At 35.1% G+C, this 22,554-nt stretch overlaps 2 protein-coding genes and 1 long non-coding RNA gene across 4 annotated transcripts; 2 read left to right on the top strand and 1 right to left on the bottom strand.

Moving 5' to 3' along the window:
- Positions 1–148: 148 nt before the first annotated feature.
- LOC116178393 (dehydrodolichyl diphosphate synthase complex subunit DHDDS-like) lies at positions 149–1,240 on the bottom strand. Its single transcript, XM_031497885.1, has one exon. The coding sequence runs from the start codon at positions 1,066–1,068 to the stop codon at positions 187–189; it is 882 nt and encodes a 293-aa protein (XP_031353745.1). The 5' UTR covers positions 1,069–1,240; the 3' UTR covers positions 149–186.
- A 4,743-nt stretch (positions 1,241–5,983) lies between these two features.
- Positions 5,984–22,191, top strand: LOC116178382 (nuclear RNA export factor 1). Of its 2 annotated transcripts, none has more exons than XM_031497869.1 (10): positions 5,984–6,207; positions 6,262–6,530; positions 6,578–6,664; positions 6,715–7,149; positions 17,903–18,012; positions 18,889–18,925; positions 18,973–19,386; positions 21,243–21,416; positions 21,470–21,642; positions 21,703–21,807. In XM_031497869.1, exons 1-10 carry the CDS (start codon positions 6,153–6,155, stop codon positions 21,752–21,754), a joined length of 1,806 nt encoding a protein of 601 aa, XP_031353729.1. In that variant the 5' UTR covers positions 5,984–6,152; the 3' UTR covers positions 21,755–21,807. The 2 variants fall into 2 exon arrangements, with proteins under 2 accessions (XP_031353729.1, XP_031353728.1); XM_031497868.1 differs by lacking the exon at positions 21,703–21,807 and adding an exon at positions 21,815–22,191 and having other exon boundaries at positions 5,985–6,207.
- LOC116178406 lies at positions 7,156–11,750 on the top strand. Its single transcript, XR_004146841.1, has 2 exons — positions 7,156–7,707; positions 10,989–11,750. It is a non-coding gene; the product is annotated as an uncharacterized LOC116178406 (long non-coding RNA).
- Positions 22,192–22,554: the final 363 nt, after the last annotated feature.

Genomic DNA, 22,554 nt, shown 5'->3' with positions numbered 1-22,554 from the left:
AACAATGGTCCTACTTTTTTGAGACACATTGAACAATTAGTTTATACTGTATGATTAGTTCCATATTTTGATGAAAGATACAAATTCAGTGCAAGTAATAAATCTGGTTAACAAACTGCTAGAAACGAGGCTGGAAACAAACAGAAAGTAGGTAACTAAATTTCAATTTTATTTATGATAATAAATTTATGTATACAAAGTGGTGTACTGCTCTAAATTCCCCATTCGAGAACACCCCAAATCATCTAAGAATACTTGTTGCTTTGTGCTTAATTCGAGTGCCCTACATTCAACTGTGACCCGTTGCAATTCGCGATAATTTCTTTGGTACTTAAATATCATACCTAACAATTGCCAAATTGAAAAGTTAGGCCACAACACATCCGCAATAAATATTTGAACAAATCCAGATTGCCACAATAAGAAATCACTCAATCTCGTCTCGCCAGATGTTCGAATTAGTACATCAATTTTGCGACTGTGATTTGTGTACAGACAGCTGTTTAACAATTCCTCGTCTATATCTTCCGTACCTAGTTTGCCAGATTTCACCCCGTTTGTTATGTCTATAACTGCATTCGTAATTTCATCTCGTGACGTATATGCCATGGCTACATTTAGAAACAATCGACTGTTGTGTTTTGTCATAATCATAGCTTCTGCAATTGATTTTCGAATATCTTCCGGTAATAAAGTCAAATTTCCGATCACGGATATTCGCACGCCCTCCTCCATAAGTTTCTCCTTCTCCTCGATCAAGCGGGCGTATTTCTCGCGAGCTAAGTCCATCAAAGCATCCACCTCTTCCTGACTTCTGTTGAAGTTTTCAATACTGAATGCGTACATTGTGACCTCCCGTATTCCCAATTCCAAGCACCATTGTAACGTTTCGGTTAACTTATCGAAACCTCGAGAATGTCCTACTTGCTTGTCTAACCGCTGCTGTTTTGCGTACCTTCGGTTGCCATCCATTATAAATGCGACGTGCTGTGGTATCGGGCCACATTTTAAGACGTTTATACAAAATTTCTGGAAGATACTTAGCGGATTACTTGCAATCCAAGACATATTAGATACGTGGTAAATGGCTAGCTAATAAATATGTATTTGTAAGTACAAGGTTTTTACCACGAATTTGTTTACAGGCGGTTAAGGTCACATGGCAGCACATTGTTTTCAGGAGGTCGACATCTATGTATGATCTAAGGTCGACACCTTGCGTTGCGACCATATATATATATGGTTGCGACACGCCGAGGTGGGTGTGTTCATGATGTTGGGTGACGGATGTGTCTCTTTACCGGTGCTAAGAGAACGTGCTCCGTTTGCGGTGGCTGGTGAAACTGCTCTACTGAATTAAAGTGCTTCACCCTGTAGAAGGGTCCATATTAGGGCCTTTACTGTTCATTATATACATTAATGACTTTTTCGAATATATACATCCTAATCACGCTGTTGCATATGCTGACGATACTTCATTACTGATTTTCGGACCAAAATATCGAAACTCTAGCCCTTAAAAGTCATAATTTAATACAATTAGGAATAACCTGCTTTAATAAGAACAACTTAAAATTAAATGAAGATAGAACTCACATAATTACCCTCTCCACAAACAATAAGGTTGCAACCGGCAGGTGTGTTAAAGTTTTAGGCATATATATTGATGAAAAACTATCACTTGGAGCAATCACATTGATTTAGTTTTATCTAAGTTATCCAAATCATTATTTATTTTAAGGAATTTAAAACGATCACTTTGTATAGCCACCCTAAGATCGTGCTATTTTTCTTTAATTTACAATATGGTGTAATTTTGTGGGGTAACTCTTCCAAAGCGAGCAAGGCGTTTTTATTACAAAAAAAATAATCCGTATAATCGTAAATGCTGACTATCGTGCTCACTGCCGACCTATTTTAAAAAAATTAAATATGCCTCTTCCATCTATTTTCATATATCACACCATATTGGAAATTCATAAAAACAAAAATAAATTTGAAACCAATGACTTCTCTCACAACTATTCTACACGAGGAGCAAAAAAAATAAAAACGCCCTATTATAAACTAAGTAGGTCTAAAAATAACAGTCTTAGGGTCGACTTATACAATATCGTTCCTGATTGTATCAAACCTTACAATTTTTATAAATTTAAAAGAGTCGTTAAGGCGCACTTATTAAGTCATTCTTTTTATAACGTTAGTGAATATTTACATACGCCTTGGAGATCTATTCAATAATTTTAATGATATTTATTTATTTCATTGTTTGTTTACTTGAATTTTTTGTACCTGTGTAGTAGTATTCTCTTTAGTCATTTTTACCTTTACTTGTTTATATTTTATCTCTGTTTTGTCTCTTTTTAACTAAAATTTTAAATTGTTTATAATCTATATTCTGTTTTAGCCACATGGTCTGTCTAGCTTTTATTTATTTGAAATTTTAAACTGTTTTTATTATTCCTTTTATATATATATATGCATTGTACTAATTTAATATTTACCATATTTTCTGACGTGTCAAAACCTATTTTTGGTATACGGACAAATAAAGATTGATTGATTGATTGATTGATTGATTGAATCAGCCAGCAACGGTTTAAATATATACACTAGGTGTCCGTGTCCTGACTATTTATCATCGACATAATAGAGATGGGATACTGAAGCTGAGAGAGAAAGAAGGGAGAACTTAAGAGGAAAGCTCTCTCTATCGCCTTTTTGTTGATTGTATTCAAATTAAATTGAAAGAAGCAACAATTTCCTTCTCTCTCTCACTTGCAGTATCCGCGCTTAGCATTGGTACGCGCAGTCCATCTTTATATGTATAGATGGTGAAAATTATTGCAATTACATCCTAAGAGGTGGGTTCATGATTTGATTATGTCCTCAAAGGTATTGGTTTAGTTGATGTAAAATAAATGGACAACTTAAATTTGTACTTATAGTTCGTCTCAACGTGTGACTTTACAATAGTGCTGGGCGATTTATCGATAACTCTGTTTAATCCGATAATTATGGATTAATCGTTAATCGATAAGTTTCTATAATGATCGATAACTTTCGATAATAATTATGGCTAACTTTTGATAATAATCAATAATGATCGTTAATTGTCGATTATAATAGATTATTATATTGACAAATGTCGAAAGTTGTCGATCTCTGATTGTTAATGATTAATCGAATAGCGATAATTATCGAGAGAAAACTATGAATACTTTTTTATAAATCCTATCGATATAAATATATTCTGAATGCATACACTCGTTAACATTTTTGGTTTTATTTGGTATTGATATTGATAATTTAAATAAAAACAGGATGTATTGAAAAATATTAAAACAAGTATACGGTATTCCGTAGTTTTCTGAAATCAAAGGTGATCAACTAGACAACAATCCTCAAAAATTTGGTACGTTCTTCAATAACCTCAAAATGATTAGTTTTTAACAGAAACAGTAACTAAGCATAATAGTAGGTATCTAATTCACGTCAACCAGCCTAAAGTAGGTTGTGAATTGTGATCATATTTTATAAGCGTTATGCCAAGTCCGGAATGCTCTTATTTGACTGCTTTTGCGATAAATCGATGCAAGATTAATCGGTAGACTATCGATTTATGGACCAATCCTTTGAAATCACAATTAATCGATATATTTTTCAATAATATTCGATAAATTATCGATTAGTCGACCATTTTTTTAAAAATTAATCCACTATTAATAGATAATTATCGATAAGATATCGATTAATCGTTTTTTTTTGCACAGTACAGGGAACATATGGGGAATGCAATCCTTATTCCATGTTTTTAGCGCTGCGATGACGATTTATCCAGAGTGGCGGAAATGTATGGAATCAGCGAGCTACAGCCTTAACCATTCGTTATATTGAAAATAGTGTGAGATGAAAGTTGTTTGATATATTATATTATGCATGTTTTGACGAACACGGATATTTTTTCGAATGACGATTTCAAGTTGTCATGTTGAGCATATTTTTAAATTGAACACCCTGCGTTTTTTTAGTTTTTTATGATCCTCTAGACGAGGTGCTTCAAAATGGTATAGGGTTGTAACACTCTGAAGTCTCAGATTTCAAGATATATTAGTTTTAAAGTAATTAAATCAACACATTGAGAAATGAGTATGTATTTATTGTATTTCATATTTCATCCGATCTCCGCCATACCCATAACCATCATTAAAATTGTTACTTATTCGCTTTTTCTCGGATAAATGAACGATTTTACTTGACACACTGACAACTGACACTTGAGACGTTGTTGAGTAATTTTTGAAGAGCCAATTATTGATATAAAAACTCAAATATCTTGAAATCTGGGAACTTGAGAGGGTTAAAACCCTATATACCATTTTGAAGCACCTTGGGCCGTATGAATAAAAGGAAGCAAATGCTTATACTTACAAAATTCAAAGTAAATACTCGTAACTGCCCCTTCATACTGGTCTATTTAGCATGGTTTAGCAGCGCTGCACTGCGTCCTGTCCTGCTGCTTAGCACTTAGCAGCGCTGCTAAATCGCCCAGTGTGAAGGAGCAATTACGAGTATTTACTTTGAATTTGGCAAGTATAAGCATTTGCTTCTTTTTATTCATATGGGCCCTTGTCTAGAGGATCATAAAAAACTAACAAATACAGGGTGTTCAATTTAAAAAATATGCTCAACATGACATACCTTGAAATGACGTCATTCGTAAAAGTATCCGTGTAGGCAGGGCCGGCGCTAGCAATTTAGCCGCCCCGTGCAAATTTAACTTTGCCGCCCCCCCCCCCAAACCGCCAACCAATAATTTACAATTCACCTAAAGACTAAAACTATATACTATAAACAATAGATACGATAAATCAACACACCTGTGTTATTTATCGAGTTCGTCAGGATTTACAAACGTTTCGGCGAGTGTTTCGGATTCGCGAATTTCGTTATTATCGCGATTTTTAGAAGATTCTCCGAATTCACGTTCCGTTTCGTAATCGCCTTGTAATCTTTAATATTTATTTAGCGCATCGCTTTGTTTTCGTTTTTCATTTTCGAGAATCGCTTTTCGTTTGCGATACTGAGCACCAGAAAGACGATGTCGTTTTTCGGACATGTTTATGCCGTATACTAAGCGTTGCGAAATCCACTGATTAAGTGATATATAAAAATTAGAAAAATATCAACGACGCGACAGTACTTGCTGAAGTAACTATGGACACTAACGAAAATTAAGAAAATTTGTAATCTACACCTAGGTATTTATACGTACTTCTTTGAATAATACAATGGCACCATTGAGTTGTCGCGAAAAGACGTGAACCGTGATAAATGATATGTTATGACTACACATAATTAAAAAAGGAAGTAGGTATAGTAAGCCGTTAAGTGGTAACACTAAATAAAGTAATATAATACAAATATAACAGCTTCTTTGTGTTTGTAATAGGGTCTCATTTCCCTGTGTCATTTATCTGAAATTCCAGGCAGATGTGAAGCGATTGTTGTTTGTGATTATTGGTGGTTATGAAATTTAATAATTATTATGATTTTATTTAAAACAGATTTTGCCGCCCCTTCACATTTTGCCGCCCCGTGCGAGTGCACGGGATGCACGGTCCTTAGCGCCGGCCCTGCGTGTAGGTACGTCAAAACATGCATAATATAATATCAAACTTTCACCTAACACTTTTTTCAATATAACGAATGGTTAAGGCTGTAGCTCGCTGATTCCATACTTTTCCGCCACACTGTACAGACTACAAATATAATACGTCCGTTTTTTTCAAATCATATTCCTATGACATTTCGCATTGTTGTTGACCGTCAGAGCCTGTATTGTAAAGTCGAGGTGAAAGGGACCATAGAACACCTACAATTAGTAAAGCGTTCATAGTTTAAATTCGCGCTTAAATATCCTAAGAATCTGATTGGTTGAAAGTGCAGGTGGTCGTTTGTGCAATTTGCGTTCGCTAGATGTCACCGTAGTAACTCAAACAAGCAAACGTTTCACGTGCGCCATTTTGGAATAAGAAAACTGGTTCAATCTCAATCATTTACGTCGTTTCGTGTACTCGTATTTCGTAATATAAAAGTAGTTTAGAAGGTGTTTTTCGTATATCAAGCTTCCTATCACATAAGTTTTAAAAATGCCCAAGCCCGGAAAGTACAATAATCCACCCTGGAAGAAGCAGTTCAACAACGGTAAGTAAATCACATTGTGCTTTTCAGACTGTTTTGCAAGGTCTTCGTTTTTAGAACACGACTCACGTGGCAATGAGTTTAACAATCATCGCAGAGGTACTGGCCTACACACAAATGGACATTTTAAACCGGCAAAAAAGAATTGGAACCCGCACTGGGGTAATGCACTTCGTGCACACTTGGACGATGAAGACATTGATATGGGAGTTAGTAACTTTGAACGCCAAAAAAAACCTATCCGTGGCAATAAACGACATGGAACGAGCGGAGGTCGTGGTAGAAGAAAATTACTTGAAAGCCCCACTAATTGGTTTCGAGTGACCGTATGTACGCAACTTACTTTTCTGCAATTATGAACTGTGCATTTTAGCTTCCATACGGCAACAAATACGACAAGGCGTTTGTGCTACGTTCATTACTGGAACATGTCACACCAATTCCGTTTGCGCCCGTTGCCGTAAGTAGAATTCCACTTTTACAACCTGAGTATTCATAATCCCATTTCAGTGGAGCACAGACGGAAATTTTGCCACATTTTACGTAGACGATTACAAACTAGCGGATAAATTAAATTCACTCGACAGACAAATCGACTGCCCTGACGGATTTAAGTTGGCAATTCGCGTGCACAGCGGCTCGCCGAACGTCGACATTACCGACTCGCTCAAAGCAAAATTGAAAGCCGCCATGGCGAATCGATACGACCTTGCGAATAAGGCGTTAGATCTGACGAAGTTTCACGCCGATCCGCAACTCCAAGATGTTTTCTGCGCGCTGTTCAAACCGATAATGTTATTGACTGTCATTGACATTATGTCCGAAAATATACCTGAATTGGTGGCGTTAAATTTAAACGAAAATCGTATTCAAGTTTTAAATCATCTTAAGAAAATCGATAAGAAGCTTCCAAACCTCAAAATATTACATCTGGGGAATAATAAGGTAAGTCGCACGTTCCACATTAGTCATTGGTATCTTCTTGGGAAGAGCAAACTCTGGCACACTTTGGCCAATTGTAATTTTTGTTGTATTTCTTACGGTTCGCAAACAGCGACAAAAATTGCGAATACAGTCAAGTCCGTCTATAACGAACCCGTTTATAGCGAACTCCCGGCTATAACGAACTTTTTTGAGGATTTGTACTTTGGCCATCGAATTTGCGTCTTTTCTTATATTGCGAACCTTGGATATAGCGAACCTGTTTCTAAGACAAGTAAGGGTTCGTTATAGCCGGACTTGACTGTAAGTAAAAATTGGGATGACCGGAAATGTGTGAAAAGTGAAAATGCAATTTTACGGCTATTTATTGTGCGCTCTTATTTTTTTTTCTCTAATTAATAATAATCATAATGTCTTGGGCAGTTACATATGAAACAACTGATGAAACAACAACAAAAAAGTGAGGAAAAAAAATACACAAAATTATAGTAAAAAAAACTAAACAAACTATAGCAGACTGAATAACATGGTTTATTCCAGTCCGAACTTCGCCCCATTAAGGTTGTTTTGTTACCCAATAAATGAAGTTATACATCACTGGATGGCAGCACGTGTACAAGTATTTACGTAGCCAGTTTTACGCAGCACAATTTGTAATCTCACGTCCGCCTTACGCAGCACAACTTAAAGTATACTACTCTATGACAAGATATAGTACATATCGTCAGTAAACTATAGTCCATATGCGCAGCAATGTAACATAAATTATTAAATCGTAAATGAAACGTCATTTATAACGCGACCGATAGTTGTATTTAATAATATGCACCTGAAATGCAATGTAAAAATCCGTTCCCTACGAGTGAAAGTTTCTCAAAACCAGCCGTACGGAGTCAGCGGTTCTCAATACAACATCCGTTGCGCTATAAATGACATTTGATTTAAGACTTATAATATATATTGGTCAGCATATGGTGTAGGTACCTTTCTCAATATTTATACCTGAGAAGCATAAATAATAAAAAATACACGTTTTGAAGCACCACGAAGCCGAATCAAACAAAATCTGGATTATCTCTATCTGTCTGTCTGTCGGTATTCTCATTTTCAGGTAAACGACTGAACCGATTGGAACCAAATTTGGTACATATATGTTTAGACATACCTAAAAGAAAGAGCAGAAAAGCTTTTGGGTAGAATCACGCATGTGCAGATATGCCGGTAGTATAGGTAAATGCTGCGATAAGTTTGCCTTTACTAGAAGCACATGTGGTTAAAATTTCAAAAAATAGCCGATTAAGAAAGATGATATCGCTCAGCTTCCGCATGACACATTTAATTTTTACTATGTGCCTTGTTTTTCTTTACTAATTTCAAAGAAATGACTATAAAGTTGGCACATTGCGCAGTATGCGTATGCGCACATCTGGTTTTTACCATATATGCGATATGTCGCCAAGCGGAAAACATATTCTTGGTAACGATTCTTACTAGTTGTGTGTCCATTGGTAATAATGCATGCGAATATCTTAATAAATCAACAGTTGTCTTCTGTACGCGCAGACCATGCGCATATTATGTTTTAAATGTAGGTACCAGGTTAGTAGGTATTGTTTCTAACAAGAAAAGAGATATAAAGGATGATGAATATGTAATAATACCTACATAACTGGTTTTAACTTTACCAGCCGCTGGTCAGGCGCAGGAGCAAGCAATTGGTGTAAATTTTCTTGGTTCTTGGTTGTTACTATACCCTAAGCTACCGAATGCAAACAGAACGAACTAAATATCTTGAAAACTGTAAGAGTAGATGCAGCTTCGAGTGGACCGACGGAGAAAGTGGCAATAATAGCGCCTTCCAACATGTATTGGAAAATGCGCTAGAACTGCCCTCTGCCATATTCGCTATGCGCACCACTTTTTTGTAAGACGAACATTTGGTGCAATATGTTTAGGTTATTTCAACGATGAAGTGCGCATAATTTTTTTTTAAAGTCACACGAAGAAACTGTCCGCAATTGCAGTTCCAAATATAAAATTTTGGGGGGACCAGACTTTTCACACGCCCGTTTAAGGGTGCATCTTTGGAAATACAAAATTAGAAAGAATACATCCAAAATCCCAGAGAGTCTTACTTGTTGTGTTCATAAGAAGAAAATGTAATTAGAAACGCAAATTTGGTACCGTTCGGGGGTGTAGCCCCAAGACATAGATTAAAAAATCTATGTCCAAAGCGACACATTTTATCTGCGTCGTGCAAGTACTGGTTGCAATTTAAAAAATGTCCCTTTTTTTAATTAAAAACTTGTTTCCAGCCCCACCCCCATTCACCACCCTTAATCAAGTTCTTAGGGGATTGAGATTTTATCTGTGGCATTATTAAGAGGTAAAAACATAAGTGTTTTATGAGATCCGATTATCGCTATTGTGGTACATATCAGAGCCCCACTCTAGCCTCAATATTAGACCAAAAAATCCGATACAACTGAATACCGAACGATTCTCGAGATCTTCGCACATGCATCTTTTTTACAACGCAGGGATTGATTCTGTTCCACCAGATCAGCATAGCTTGTAAAACAAATTTTTGAATTAGCATTACTTTTACTTTTATACGAGGTGGGAGGTGCATATACATACAAAATTTCATTTAAATATAACAAATAAAAAAAATGGGATTGCTCAAATACAAAAGTTGGGTTGCACATGCGCAATTTTTTAAAAATTCATCTACTAACACAGAAAACCGGATATTCATATGTTCTTTGTAACAAGAATTATAACAGAACCCTTTTTTTTGTAGGTTTGGGCAGTTTTTGGGTTGTAACTTTTTGGCCCGTTAGTCTACATAGCCAAAAAACAATAGGGACCTTTCTTATATCCTGAAGAACATGTGTGTCTATTTTCAAAGCGATCGGACGTTTCTACACAAAGTTATCGTGCACAGGGACAGACAGACGGACAGCAATACAAAATTATAAACGATCGCGAGGGTCGTTAATGATAAAATATTTCTATAAAACCCAAGGACCTTGATAAAACCAGAGCATTAAAAGTTGACCAATATATTATGTATATAAGTATTGACATTGATTATACACACTATAAATCAAGTATATTGATAAGAATCCCAAAATAAATCCAAACACAAAGCCAGTAACAGGTGATGTATTGTATACCTGAAAATTTGACAGAGCAAGAATAAATGATCTGTGGAATAAATTACAATCCTGTTTGTAGCATAATGTAGGACGTATCTAATTACGATAACAAACAAAACACCACCTTTATCTCTAAGAACAAGGTCAGCCTTTGGCGATAATATCCATGTGATAAATTGATGTAAGTATATTACAGGTTGCTATTCTTCGTTAATAGGTCACTGCGTTACCTAAACGTCCATATTGTATACAGACTTTAGTTACACGCTAACAGCGCCATCTTACACGAAATCCACAAATTAAATTACAGGAAAAACATGTGGAATTTGATGGCGGCAACTCACATTTTAGCGATCAGGCACTAAAATGTACAAAACTTGAAAAATAAGTAAGTTTCATCCGAAACCAAAATACTACATCATTCTTCAGGGTACTACTTGTGACAAGACACTAATAGTTTGCTACACTATTTGATATTTATTTAGTGGTGTACCTTTAAAGGTTACGTAATATTTTTTTTTCTTTTGTATTAATGCGAAATATGTATCTCATCACGTAGTTGTCTCAGATGAAGGTGTTACGAATTATCTTTTACGAAAAAAGTAAAAATATTTTGAAATTTGTACATTTGAAATTTGAATTTATATTAACCTCACATTTTGGTGTTAATCCCCCCTTAAGTCACCCCTTATGTCAGGGGTGCTCACAATCTTGAACTGCTGACGATCTACCTCAATGTTGTTAGACTCTAATCGATCGACTCTAAGAGACTGCAAGTATATGATATATGAAAATACTGTACATAGAATTAGTTAATTAGTGGAAACGGTAGAATTTAGTTTTCCCCAAAATCCATTTTCTTTAAATCAAGGTAGGTGTAGGTCTGCTCTGAAAATCGCAAATAATTCTCGAGATCGACGTTTGAGGACCACTGCATTATGTAATGTAATGTACTATCTGTTCTTTGTATAATCTGTACTCAATAAATGTCATTATTATTATTACCATATCTAAATGTCCAAAGGACCAAGATCACAAATAAAGAAATATTTTTTCGTGTTCTTCTAGTTAACCAAGAAATTGAATTAAACATGTGAACTGTATGCATGACCTCAAAATTGCAATGTACCATTCTTTTTCAAAGTGTATCTGTATCTCAAGATGGGAGGGAAGTCTGAAAAATTTTAAGGTTAGTATACCCCTAACAGTTATGTATTCCAGAAGTATCGATCCCACAAGTTTAATATCTTTTTCTCTAGGTGGCGAAATGCACTTTTTTCTTTTGAAATTACTTATCCAGGTTTATAATTATTATTTTTGTGTCTGCGGTTTAATAATAATCCCTTATTTGCTCAACAGAAAGACATAACCTTTCCAATTTCAGAGCAAAAACAACATTTTACAACCTGCCAGAGTACAATAGAGTTCAATATAAACCAAAAATAAAAAATATGTCTAGTAATGTTGATAACAGTACTTAAACTACCGAAACCAATAACAAAAAAAAATCAGACAAACGAACAAATAAGAAGAAGAAAAAATTATCTATCAGTCCTCTTGAATAATTACTAAGTGACTATTAATACCAGAAGCATGTTCTATGAAAATATCAAAACTTAAATTAATTACTTAATGTTAATAACCGAGCGTAACATTTCCCGTAAAGAACTATAATGAAGATCACAATTTTGTGAAATTAAATTAAAATTATAAGATACTAGCAGCCCGCCCCGGCTTCGCACGGGTGTTTGTAATTTTCGTATTCGTGGTTACATGTTGGGATGGATGTGTATGATGTTGGTTACAGAAAAAATAATACCTTAAAATTGGGATTGAAACTCATTTCCCGAATTATATTTGCACCAAAAAATGATGTCATTTGGAATACACATCAGATATACAGGGTCATTCTTGACGAGCGTCAGTTGGAAAGATATGGAAAACCTTTGAAAATGAAAATAAACTGATAAGTTCTTTAAGGGTTTTGACACATGATGAATTGAACTAAAATATTTTGAAGATGGCGCCACTTCCGGAAACACCGGAAGTAGCCATCAACTTTGTTATTTTAAATAGGGACCCCCTATTTTTCTACATTATCGGATTCTACGTCGAATTTGGAGAACAACGATACCCCATAGTTGATCCTTTGCTCCAAGGGCTTTGTCGATATTCAAGTTTTTATGTCAAAAATTGAATTTGCAGGGGTAATTTTAAAAATTTATTATTCGAAAACGATGAGAGATATTGCAAAACAGTTTTCAATGCTTTATTCAGAAAAGATCGAATTTTCTTATGGTATACGAAATCGTCTAAAAAAGTGAGGCTACGTCACTTTTTCAAAGCTCTCAACTTTTAAATTTTTAAATTTCGGTAACTCCATTTTTTTAAATGGCACCCGCCATTTTGTTCTTCATCGTTGTTTTCCTTTTTCCCAGACCTTTAATTTGATACAAAATGTCAAAAGCCGCTTCAAACGGTTTCCGAGATATTCCATGTTTTAGTTACTTGTAGCAAATTGATAAAAAAAATTAATTCGCTTGATGTTATTCTTTTGTTTTTATTATGATAATGTTTAAACGTCAAATTCCTGCAGCCCTTCACATTTTTTTGTCATTGATTCTATTCCGTAATCATATCATTTGTAATTGTCCTTTATCGATATGAACAAAACTTTTTAAAGTGTATCTTATAATAAGCGAATAAATGCGTCTGTCATTTTATCGCTGTAACGTTTGCGTAATTATACAGAAATGCATAAAAATGTATGGACGTATAGTTAAAGGTGTATTCTATCACATACGTAAACATTATCCCATTTGAGTGAATACTTTTTTTGTAATTAAATCCTAAAGTTCTGAGTTCGTATACTTTCATTGAAAAAGCGCGCTTTCCCGTACATATTTCACTATCACATTTTCCCAAATTTAACAAGAAATATGACATTACGTACGGATAGCTAGAAATAGTTGACGATTATATTACGCTTTATTTGATAAAAATAATAAATCGGTTGGGTAGTTTTTTTTTATAACCGTTTAAAGCCAGCGGACTCTACATTTTACTCCGATGTAGTCGAAACCTCAAAGCGGAAGGAAGTTTGTGAAGTATTGAACTCGATCATCAACTTTTTGGACGATAATTTTAAGACACTCGGGCTTACATTAGAACCTAGAACTGCCGTTTTCTTGTTCCCAAAAAATATTTTCACACAAAGAAAAACAAAAGTTGGAAATTGTTGGTTTCAACAGGATATATGGTGCATCCGGGAATTTTCCCGATAGGTATGCTCGCAAGTTGTGCGCGGTGTTGTCTTGTAGAGTTCAAAATGTGGCAATGAGAAAGTGTCTTTTGTCTTTGTTGTTGTATCTGTTCAAACAATACCAGCAAAAAATAAACATAAAATTGGCAAGTTTCGGTTTTTCTGTCATATCTTCGGAAATACTCGTAATTGAATTTTTTTGTTTTCTCTAAAGCACGATAATAATGGTTTAGTTGCGCATCTTTTCTCTAATTTGACCATTGTCGTATCTTCTATGGTTTCGATCTCCATGATAGACATCCTTATCAGGGACACAGTTTCTAGATTTTCTTTCCAACTAATTGGTCAATTATTTCCGAAGAGTTGGCCAAATAATGAAAATCCTGCACCCTCCCCCCCAATTATCTCCGTCCCTGTATTTATCCGACCCTGACTTTTACCCCAAGCGAGAGAAAGCCCGCAGCACTGAGAACCTCGTCGTACCTGCTGTAGTTTATAGTAAATCTTAAATTGCTTCTTAAACATTTGGTAAATTTAATCCCTTTATGGCTTAATTGCATGTTGGGTCGTCCTCAGAAGCACAGGTTGGAATGAATTTTGTGACATGTGACTGTGTTGTTAAAGTCACAGCAAACCTTGCCCTTTTTATAAATAGAATTTGCGGAGATGTTTTTAAAGCAGATGTAGAGTAGGTAGGTACGAATTTATATTTATATCTTGACGATTATTTTCATAAATTAATTATTAACGTTTGCATCCTTTGCGTGCATTTCTTTGCTTTCATTTTTAAGAAAAGAGTTTCCTATTTGCTTGCCTTGAGCATCACTTTTCGATAACGCAAGCACAGAAAAAAAAGAAATATCTAATTTGGTGCAGTCGTTTTGAAGTGATGCGCGTACAAAAATTTCGGCGATTCATTTTTATATTTTATATAATATATTATATATTATTATATATTGATTTTTATATTTTATAGATAGATTAATATAAATAACGGGTTTTTTGCGCAACAAATTAGATTTAGGTTTGATAATGGTTAAATCCTTAGACAAGGAAAGAATATGGACGCATAATTCACAAGCGATAGTGTTACCATCTGCCACATAATGAAATTGGCCAGTGGCGTAGCATCCCTAAATGCGAATAGTAGCAGAAGTAGCTAAAAAACAAACTACTTTTTAACTAATAATAAAACACGTTGAACATACGAATGAAATTCGTGCTGTTACAGGTCCATTTTTAGTTAAGTTTTGCTTTAGTTATTTTGATTTTTAGGTTAGGAATTTGTTTATTTTGTTTTGATTTTCATCACATAGGCGTGCCTATTTTATTAAATTTCTTCTTTCGATTTCTTCGCTTCTTTGGATTCTTGCTCTCTTCTTACAATTGTATTTACCCTTTCACGCTTTAAACACTTCTTCTTTCCTTACTGTTTTCACTATTCTAATTTTCGAAGCTTATGTGTACTATTTTATTCCATGTTACGCCTCTGGTCCGCTTTCAGTGTCATCTATTGTCAGTTCTTGTAAGCTACGCTATTCTTTCCCGCTCTTTTCAAAAATCTATTCTTCTTTTCCCGCAAACTTTTTATGTTCCTTAATTATTGGTATTACTGTTCGTTTTTTTTCAAAATCTTCTACGTTTTCGTTTCCGTTTTGGTCAATTGTCAATTGTATGGTGTGCTTGTGAGGTGCGGAATTTTTGCAGCCGCTTTTATCCGACAATTTTGGGATTTCTACCCTCGTCAGATAGTCTCCACTCATTACAAGGCATTGGTACTTCTTCCTTGGAAACCCTATTTTGGGGATTAAGAGTGGAAGAGGAAGCGCATTTGTATTTGTGAACTTACTTACAACCAATATATATATGTTACCCTTGCTCGCCGGATTTCAACCCTTGTGTAAGTATTTTTGTTGTCTGTATTCTTTTCTATTTCTTCGTTGTCTCTTAGGATCCGAGGGTTATTTCACCGTCCACCAATTTAATTGAGCATACATATCTATATATTGTCTCTACGTTAAGGCCCACACCATCTCGTAAGTAGCCTTTTTGTGATAATTTTAGCTTGTAATGTTGGGTGGGTTGTTCTAGGGCCTTGTAGTTTTAGTTATTTCTTGTCTATACTTGTTATACGTACCCATCTACTACTAAGAAATCTTCGTCTTCGTCCATCTCCAGTCTTCAGTCGTCCGTCTTCAATCTTCAATCTTCAGTCGTCCGTCTTCAATCTACACTCGTCCGTCTTCAGTTTTCAATCTTCTTTCGATACCCTCAAATTTCTTTTTCCTTGTTCCCTTCTACCCGCATCCCTATCCTTAATCTGCCCCGTATTTAGCCACTGGTCTACCACCGCCAAGTCCGCCAAACAACTGCTGGACAATTTCAGGAGCCAGAACAGCTAAGTTCAAGTTACCTATTTACATTTAAAAAAAAACAAAAAAACCGTTAAGTTAATTTAAAAAAAAAACCCATCACATTAATTCAGCCACCCTACATCATAATAAGTAATTTAGTCAAATTTTATTGTTTTACTGTGAGACGAGATCTCGTATCGTTTTCTTTTTTTTTGCCGTTATTTCCCTGTTATCATTCCGTGCCATTATCAATCATCATCATTCGCCCTACAATATCTGTGTTAAATTCTTGATTTCCTTGAAGAATAAATACCTTTTCTTTCCCGCTATCTTTCTCTATTTCTTTTTTTATAGTTTTACCCCTGCATTTCCAGACCAACAGGAGCAGGTTTCTAATTTTTTTCCTGTACAGCTTGGAACTATCGAAAAATTAGTGGCGCCTAAATTTTCGGAGCATTTATAGCTATTTCTTTCAGGATCGTCGAACCACCCCTACCACCGAGAGCAGCTGGAGCCGTAGTGCTGGGTTTCTTATTTCCTTCCAGTTTTCTTCGTCACAGTGCGTTGCGCTATTTATTAATCAGACACAGGTATAAATGAAACTTCCTCTTTTCTTTTTTTGGGATTGCCTTTCAAACTAACTGTCCCTCCAGTTAAAGATTGTAGTAAAATATGAATCTTCATTGTTTTCTGTTTGATTCTTCACGTAAAAGCTGTTCCCGTACCAATTTTCTCTTTGAAAAACGCGCTAATGACTACGCCTATGGAGTTTATTGAATAATTCCGTCCCTGAAGACGTTTGTTATCAAAATTTGAATGCATGGGATTGGTTCTGTTGTGCGAAATTATGTATAATCATTCATTAAGCTATAAATTTTAACATATTTAAAGAAGAATATTTAAGGAAAAAGCTTTATGATGAAAAATAGGAAAATACGTGGTAACGGCATTAGGCACATTTTCAATATTTACGTCTGAAATGAAATTCCTGGTTCCTCCTTCTCACTCCGGCTTTTGCATCCACAATCTGCACAATTCACCATGATTTTAAGTTGTTTTTTGTGTATTTCCTCCCAATTTAAGCGCAAAAACTCATAAAAAACGATGAAACTTAAATGACATGTGTACCACATACAGTGAATTTTTTTTAAATGCGAACATAGGAGTTTGCATGCAATGTATTTTCCCTATGTTCGATTTTAAAAAAAACACATCAATCTATTGAGTAGTTCAAATGAGTAGTAGATACAATCGACAGCTGTCACATTTTTTAAAATACCGCCGTCCAATTTAATTATGAAATCGGTTAGGTTATTGCTTAGAATGTCAAGGAGGCCAGTTCGAACACTTGTTGTAATTGTTTTTGTTATTTATTTTCTTATTTTCTTCATTTATGTATTGAATAAATCAAATTAGTAGAATACCAGGTGCGCATGGCCTACAAATAATTGAAGGTTGGTTCACAATGAATTGCGATGTCAGCGCGTGCCATGTGAAGTCAAGTTATCGTAAGTTATCGTAAATTTATCCTAAAGTTGCTATGGCCTCACACGGCTGATTTAAAAAAAATCTTACCGAGTGCTCTTCATCATAAAGACTATCGGTTGCTGTTCATAGTCACACAAGTTGCACGATTTGGGAATGTGAACCGCGCACACCTCATAGATTGATGTGTTTTTTTTAAAATCGAACATAGGGAAATTACATTGCATGCAAACTCCTATGTTCACATTTAAAAAAAATTCACTGTATAAAATGGCTGACTTGTTTAAAAAGGTAACACGATTAATACACAGGCTGTACGGCATACGCGGTATGCATACTCGTTCCTAATCTAAGGTTAAATCATAGTTAAAATCGCTATAGCCTTGGGCCCTTTTTGTAGAGCGCACTGTATACACAATTAGTGGTATGATCAGCAGAAAAAAATTAAGATTGAAAATGTACGAATCAGGTGGTGAGACCTTATTTTATTTAAGATACGAGAAATGACAATGCTCGACCCTTTGTCCGGATTACCCATAGTTGAGGTGGTTCTCGATGGAAATCCACTCTGCACCAAATTCAGGGAACGAGAAGCATACATTAGGTGAGCCCGTTCTATTTTAAAGTGCTTTACTAAATGCACTGTTTACTCTTTGTCAACATAACATTGACCACATTTCGAAAATGCGAACCGAAATACTGCTGCCAATGGATTAATAGGCGCCTTTAAGGAATCTTTGCTAACTGCGTGTCTTCTAGGGATCGTTGTTAGTGATTTCTAGAGAGTAGTTGAGGTAAGGAGTCGCAAGGATCTTAGAACAAGAAAAAAATCCCTGAGTAAAAAAAAATCAAAAGGAAATTATGATTCTGGTTTTAATGTAACACAACCTCTTATTTGCGAACTTTCACAATTGTTGCCTTATAAAAATGTGTATAAAACAGCTGAGGCAAAAGCAGGAGAGGCAAGTGAAATAGCACAGCAAGACTAGGCTTTTCACATTATATCGCCGATAATACCCCAGTGTTGGGAAATGATGCTGCACATCCGCTACTGGAGTGTCTATGTATAGACCTTTTTCTTAACCTATGACATAGGTTCGACATTGTCTCCATTGCCCTCCAATGTAATACATACATAAAAATAACGGGCCGGGTGATTGCTTGCAAATTTTTGATTAAGTCATGCTGTTTGACTGGTAATCATGATTTCCATAAAAAAAAGAAATGGGAAAAAAAAGAAAGGTCTGAACGATTTCTTACACCAAACTGCACTTGGATCGAATATAACGATTTTTAGAGACTGTAACTTTAAGATCAACAGGCAGTTTATTTTTTATTGTCCGCAGTATGATTATTAAGAGTGCCTAGACTGTCATAGTCAATTTATGTTCTTTTACTGTTGTTGCGAAAATATTTTATAGGCTATGCGGTATTAATGTGGCGTGTGGGCCTCGTGCTCGCTCGCTAATTCCCCTTCTAGCGAAGTCAGAAAGCGATTTCCTAAGGTCATCAAACTGGTAAGCGTATCGAGCAAGCCGTCGGGAAATTGCACTTTTCCTTGCAGGATGGAATCGACTTACCGCCGCCGATCGGTTTCGACATAGCCGAAGAGGTACGATTACCCCCGAGCGTTCAGACGTACCTTTGCAATGCCGAGGCTCAAGGTATCGTCCGACAGTTCTTGGAGCAGTATTTCCAAGTATTCGATAGCGGCTCGCGGCAGCCGCTATTGCAAGCGTATCACGAGGACGCCAAGTTTTCGATGACCTCGGCGTATCCGTACGGACAGAATCCTAAAAACTCGAGCTGGCTCAATTGGTATAATACGGACAGTAGAAATATACTGCGCGTGCAGGACCACGACAGGCGGCTAAAGTTGCTGAAGCAAGGCAATTTGGCTGTGGTTTCTTTCTTGTCTGAAATGCCCCAATCGAAACATGATATCCACAGCTTTACAGTGGATTTAAATATATCAACGGTAAGTTTGATGCGTGCTCGTGTGCAGATTATCTTCTCAAACTAAGTTCAAAAATATCAGAAACTTGGCGTTCATGCATTAAAAAGTGACTTGGAGATCTGCATGCAATGAAATGTGTTGGCAGAAAGACTATTTTACGATTTGCAGCTGTCAACAGTAGTGTCAAAATCGTTTCTGTTTTGTTTATTCTTTATCTCCGCCTCTGCCATTTAATTTTTTTTATACAAAGGTAAATTCTATAAAGGTTGTATGACACTATACATTTTCTTGCATAGATCCTGAGATTAGAAAACACATAGAATAGAAGAATATTAACAATTTGAAGTCTTATCGGTCTGCAAAATTTGAAGCATTTCAAGAATTAAAAAAAAACGAAAAAATAGCAAGTGTAACAGTATAAAATTGAAGGATTTGGAAAAACTGAAGAATGTGAATTTTGTAATTTTTTGAAGAAGTCCTAGTAATACTTAGTTAGTATTTTTTTTTAATCTTAAGCGTACATGTACAGGGTGTCCCATTTTCAACAGTTTTTGGGTCAAACTTAAAATTGTGAAATCAACATTTGAAAATATGCACTCGCGTAAGAGATTATGGGGGAAAATAAAAAAAATTGTCAATCTCAGAATGACTCTAATAATTTTCTAAGTTGGATGAGTTAGAGAAGTGTGTATTATAAAAGTTTCTTTACGATGATTGGTGAACATTCGGTTGTTTTCAGGTCAGGTAAGAAAGTTATCGGACCTAACTGAATTTTTATAAATGGAACACCTTATATATTTTATTTTAAAAAGATCTCTTTTCAAAAATTTGTTTTGAAGTTCTTCAATTTCTTTTAAATTTTTTAAAAATCTTTTCGAATCAATATTGATTATTTTGGTCTTTTTAGTGTTATATTTTTGAATAAATTAATATGCTATTTTTTATGTAGTGGGTAAAGCGAACCCTATTTTTTATGCTGAATTTGGAAAGACCATGGATTTCTGAGACCAAGTACGTTAAAAATGTATATGTACATTATTGTATTTTGAAATATTCGAGATAGTTGTTTTTATAACATTAATACTTAATTATAATAATTATCGCTTGCGTGATGCGTCATATCTCAAAAATTAAAGACGATCATTAAGTGATAATGACAGTAAAATATGCATCATTTAAGATAAAAATTGACGTGTTCAAGGATTTTTTCAAAAACGTTTACCAAAAGATTCATTGTGCAAGTTCAGACTATACAGGGACAGGAAATAGTTATATACAGGGCGTATTAAAGATCTTTGAAGGAATTTCAAAGGAATAACTAAAGGTAAGAATTCTTTTTTGGCGACGCAACATTTTAAATTAAAAATTAAAAAAAAATGAGGTTAGGTTTCATAACTTTCTTACCTTAAACGAGTGAATATTTTTGAATGTTGATTTTACCATTTTTTTGAAATTTTTGGTAAATCTGACTGAGACCACTGGAAAACTGAAAATGTCAAATTTCGAGAAAGAAATAAGCTTTCTAATTACGTATCACTTGGACTATGTAGCCATTAAAAAAAATTCAAAATGGCGGTCGCATTCAAAAACCAAATCAAATTTTTTACCTCAAAATATGTGAAATAATTCAAATGGAAGCATTTTAATTTTCATGTCTACTCAAACGGTTTGAGCGTGAGAGCTTTGATTCCATCTTTAATAGGGACCCAGTAGATATAATTTGCCTATGTTATTTTTGGCACAAGAAACCAATATATGAAAATTACAGTGTCATGCCGCCATTTTCAAGACAATGGTCTTGCGCACATTTTTTATTTGAAATTGTCGTATGAATAATTAATTTAAGACACCCAATTATAATCTCACCCTAATTTTAGCCGCAACTGTTGTTATTAAACGTCAGCGGAATGTTCAGAGAGCTGCGTAGTGGCCACAAAACTGCTCCGATACGACATTTCTTTAGATCATTAGTTATTGTACCGGCCGGTTCCGGATTTTGTATAGCGAATGAGCAGTTGCACGTCTCCAACGCTACCGAACAACAAGCAAAGGTAAGGACACAATTTTTGATTGCATTTCAGTAAAATAAAATTTTATACAACAGCTCGCCTTCAAAACACCTATTATTCAAACACCTCAACCGGCACCGGAATTAAATGCCGCACCACCCGCTGCCGCCATTCCACCGGTAGTGCCAATGGTGGACGACAATACGAAACAGCAAATGATTCAAACTATGTCTCAACAATCCGGAATGAATTTAGAGTGGTCACAGAAGTAAGTATGACAGTTCCTGTCGGGTGAATAATGTTGATATACTCGGAAGTATCAAAATAGGTGTTCCACAAGGTCGAATCTTGAATCTATACTATTGAATGGAATGTTATAATTATGTAAATCGTTGCAAACATACTAAATGGGAGAGGTTAAGGAACTTATTTCTTTGCAGATGTTTGGAGGAAACAAATTGGGACTTCAATCGCGCCGCGTTCATTTTCACCGAATTACAGAAACAAGGGACGATACCGGCCGAAGCTTTTGTTAAATAACAAGTAGAGTTAATGTAGTTTTAAATGAGGTGCACTTATTATGTAAGTGCACACTGTTGAATTGTAGAATTTTAATTTCCCTCATTTGTATGTAACAGGCACATTTAACATTTAGAGACCTTGTTGTCAATTAGAATACTTTTAAAACAATAGTTAAATATTTCTGTTACCATACCTCTCTTAGTAGATATCATTTTTTAACGCCATTATATAGACACCTTTCTAGATGTATTTTTTAAAAGCAGCTGTGATTCTTAAATATAGCGAGTACACTGAACATGATTTTAATTTGGTTTCTAGTAAAAGAATTTTACTCGAGAACTAAAAATGTTGGTAAAACTGTTATTTTTGTATCTAACATGATTGTACATTTGTCATTTATTTTCCAGTACTATTATTAATTTAGCAAAAAGCGTTACTGCCAACCCTTTCTTACAACTTGTTGTATTACTTTAATTAAACTTATAAAGTTCCATTTTTTCCGTTTGATTGTGCAAGTTTTGAGAAAGGTAGAAAACAGTATATGTGAGTTGAATCTGTTAGATTAAACGTTTTTAACAATTTTTTAATTGGTCTTTGATGTTCCCAATCAACTTACAGTAGGTACGAAAGCACTTACATGATCCAGTTGGAGCAGTTT

The sequence above is a fragment of the Photinus pyralis genome, unplaced genomic scaffold (assembly GCF_008802855.1).
Source record: "Photinus pyralis isolate 1611_PpyrPB1 unplaced genomic scaffold, Ppyr1.3 Ppyr1.4_LG8, whole genome shotgun sequence".
Classification (NCBI taxonomy): Eukaryota; Metazoa; Arthropoda; class Insecta; order Coleoptera; family Lampyridae; genus Photinus; species Photinus pyralis.
The sequence above is the reverse complement of the archived record's forward strand: the minus strand, read 5'-3'. Positions and strand labels throughout refer to the sequence as shown.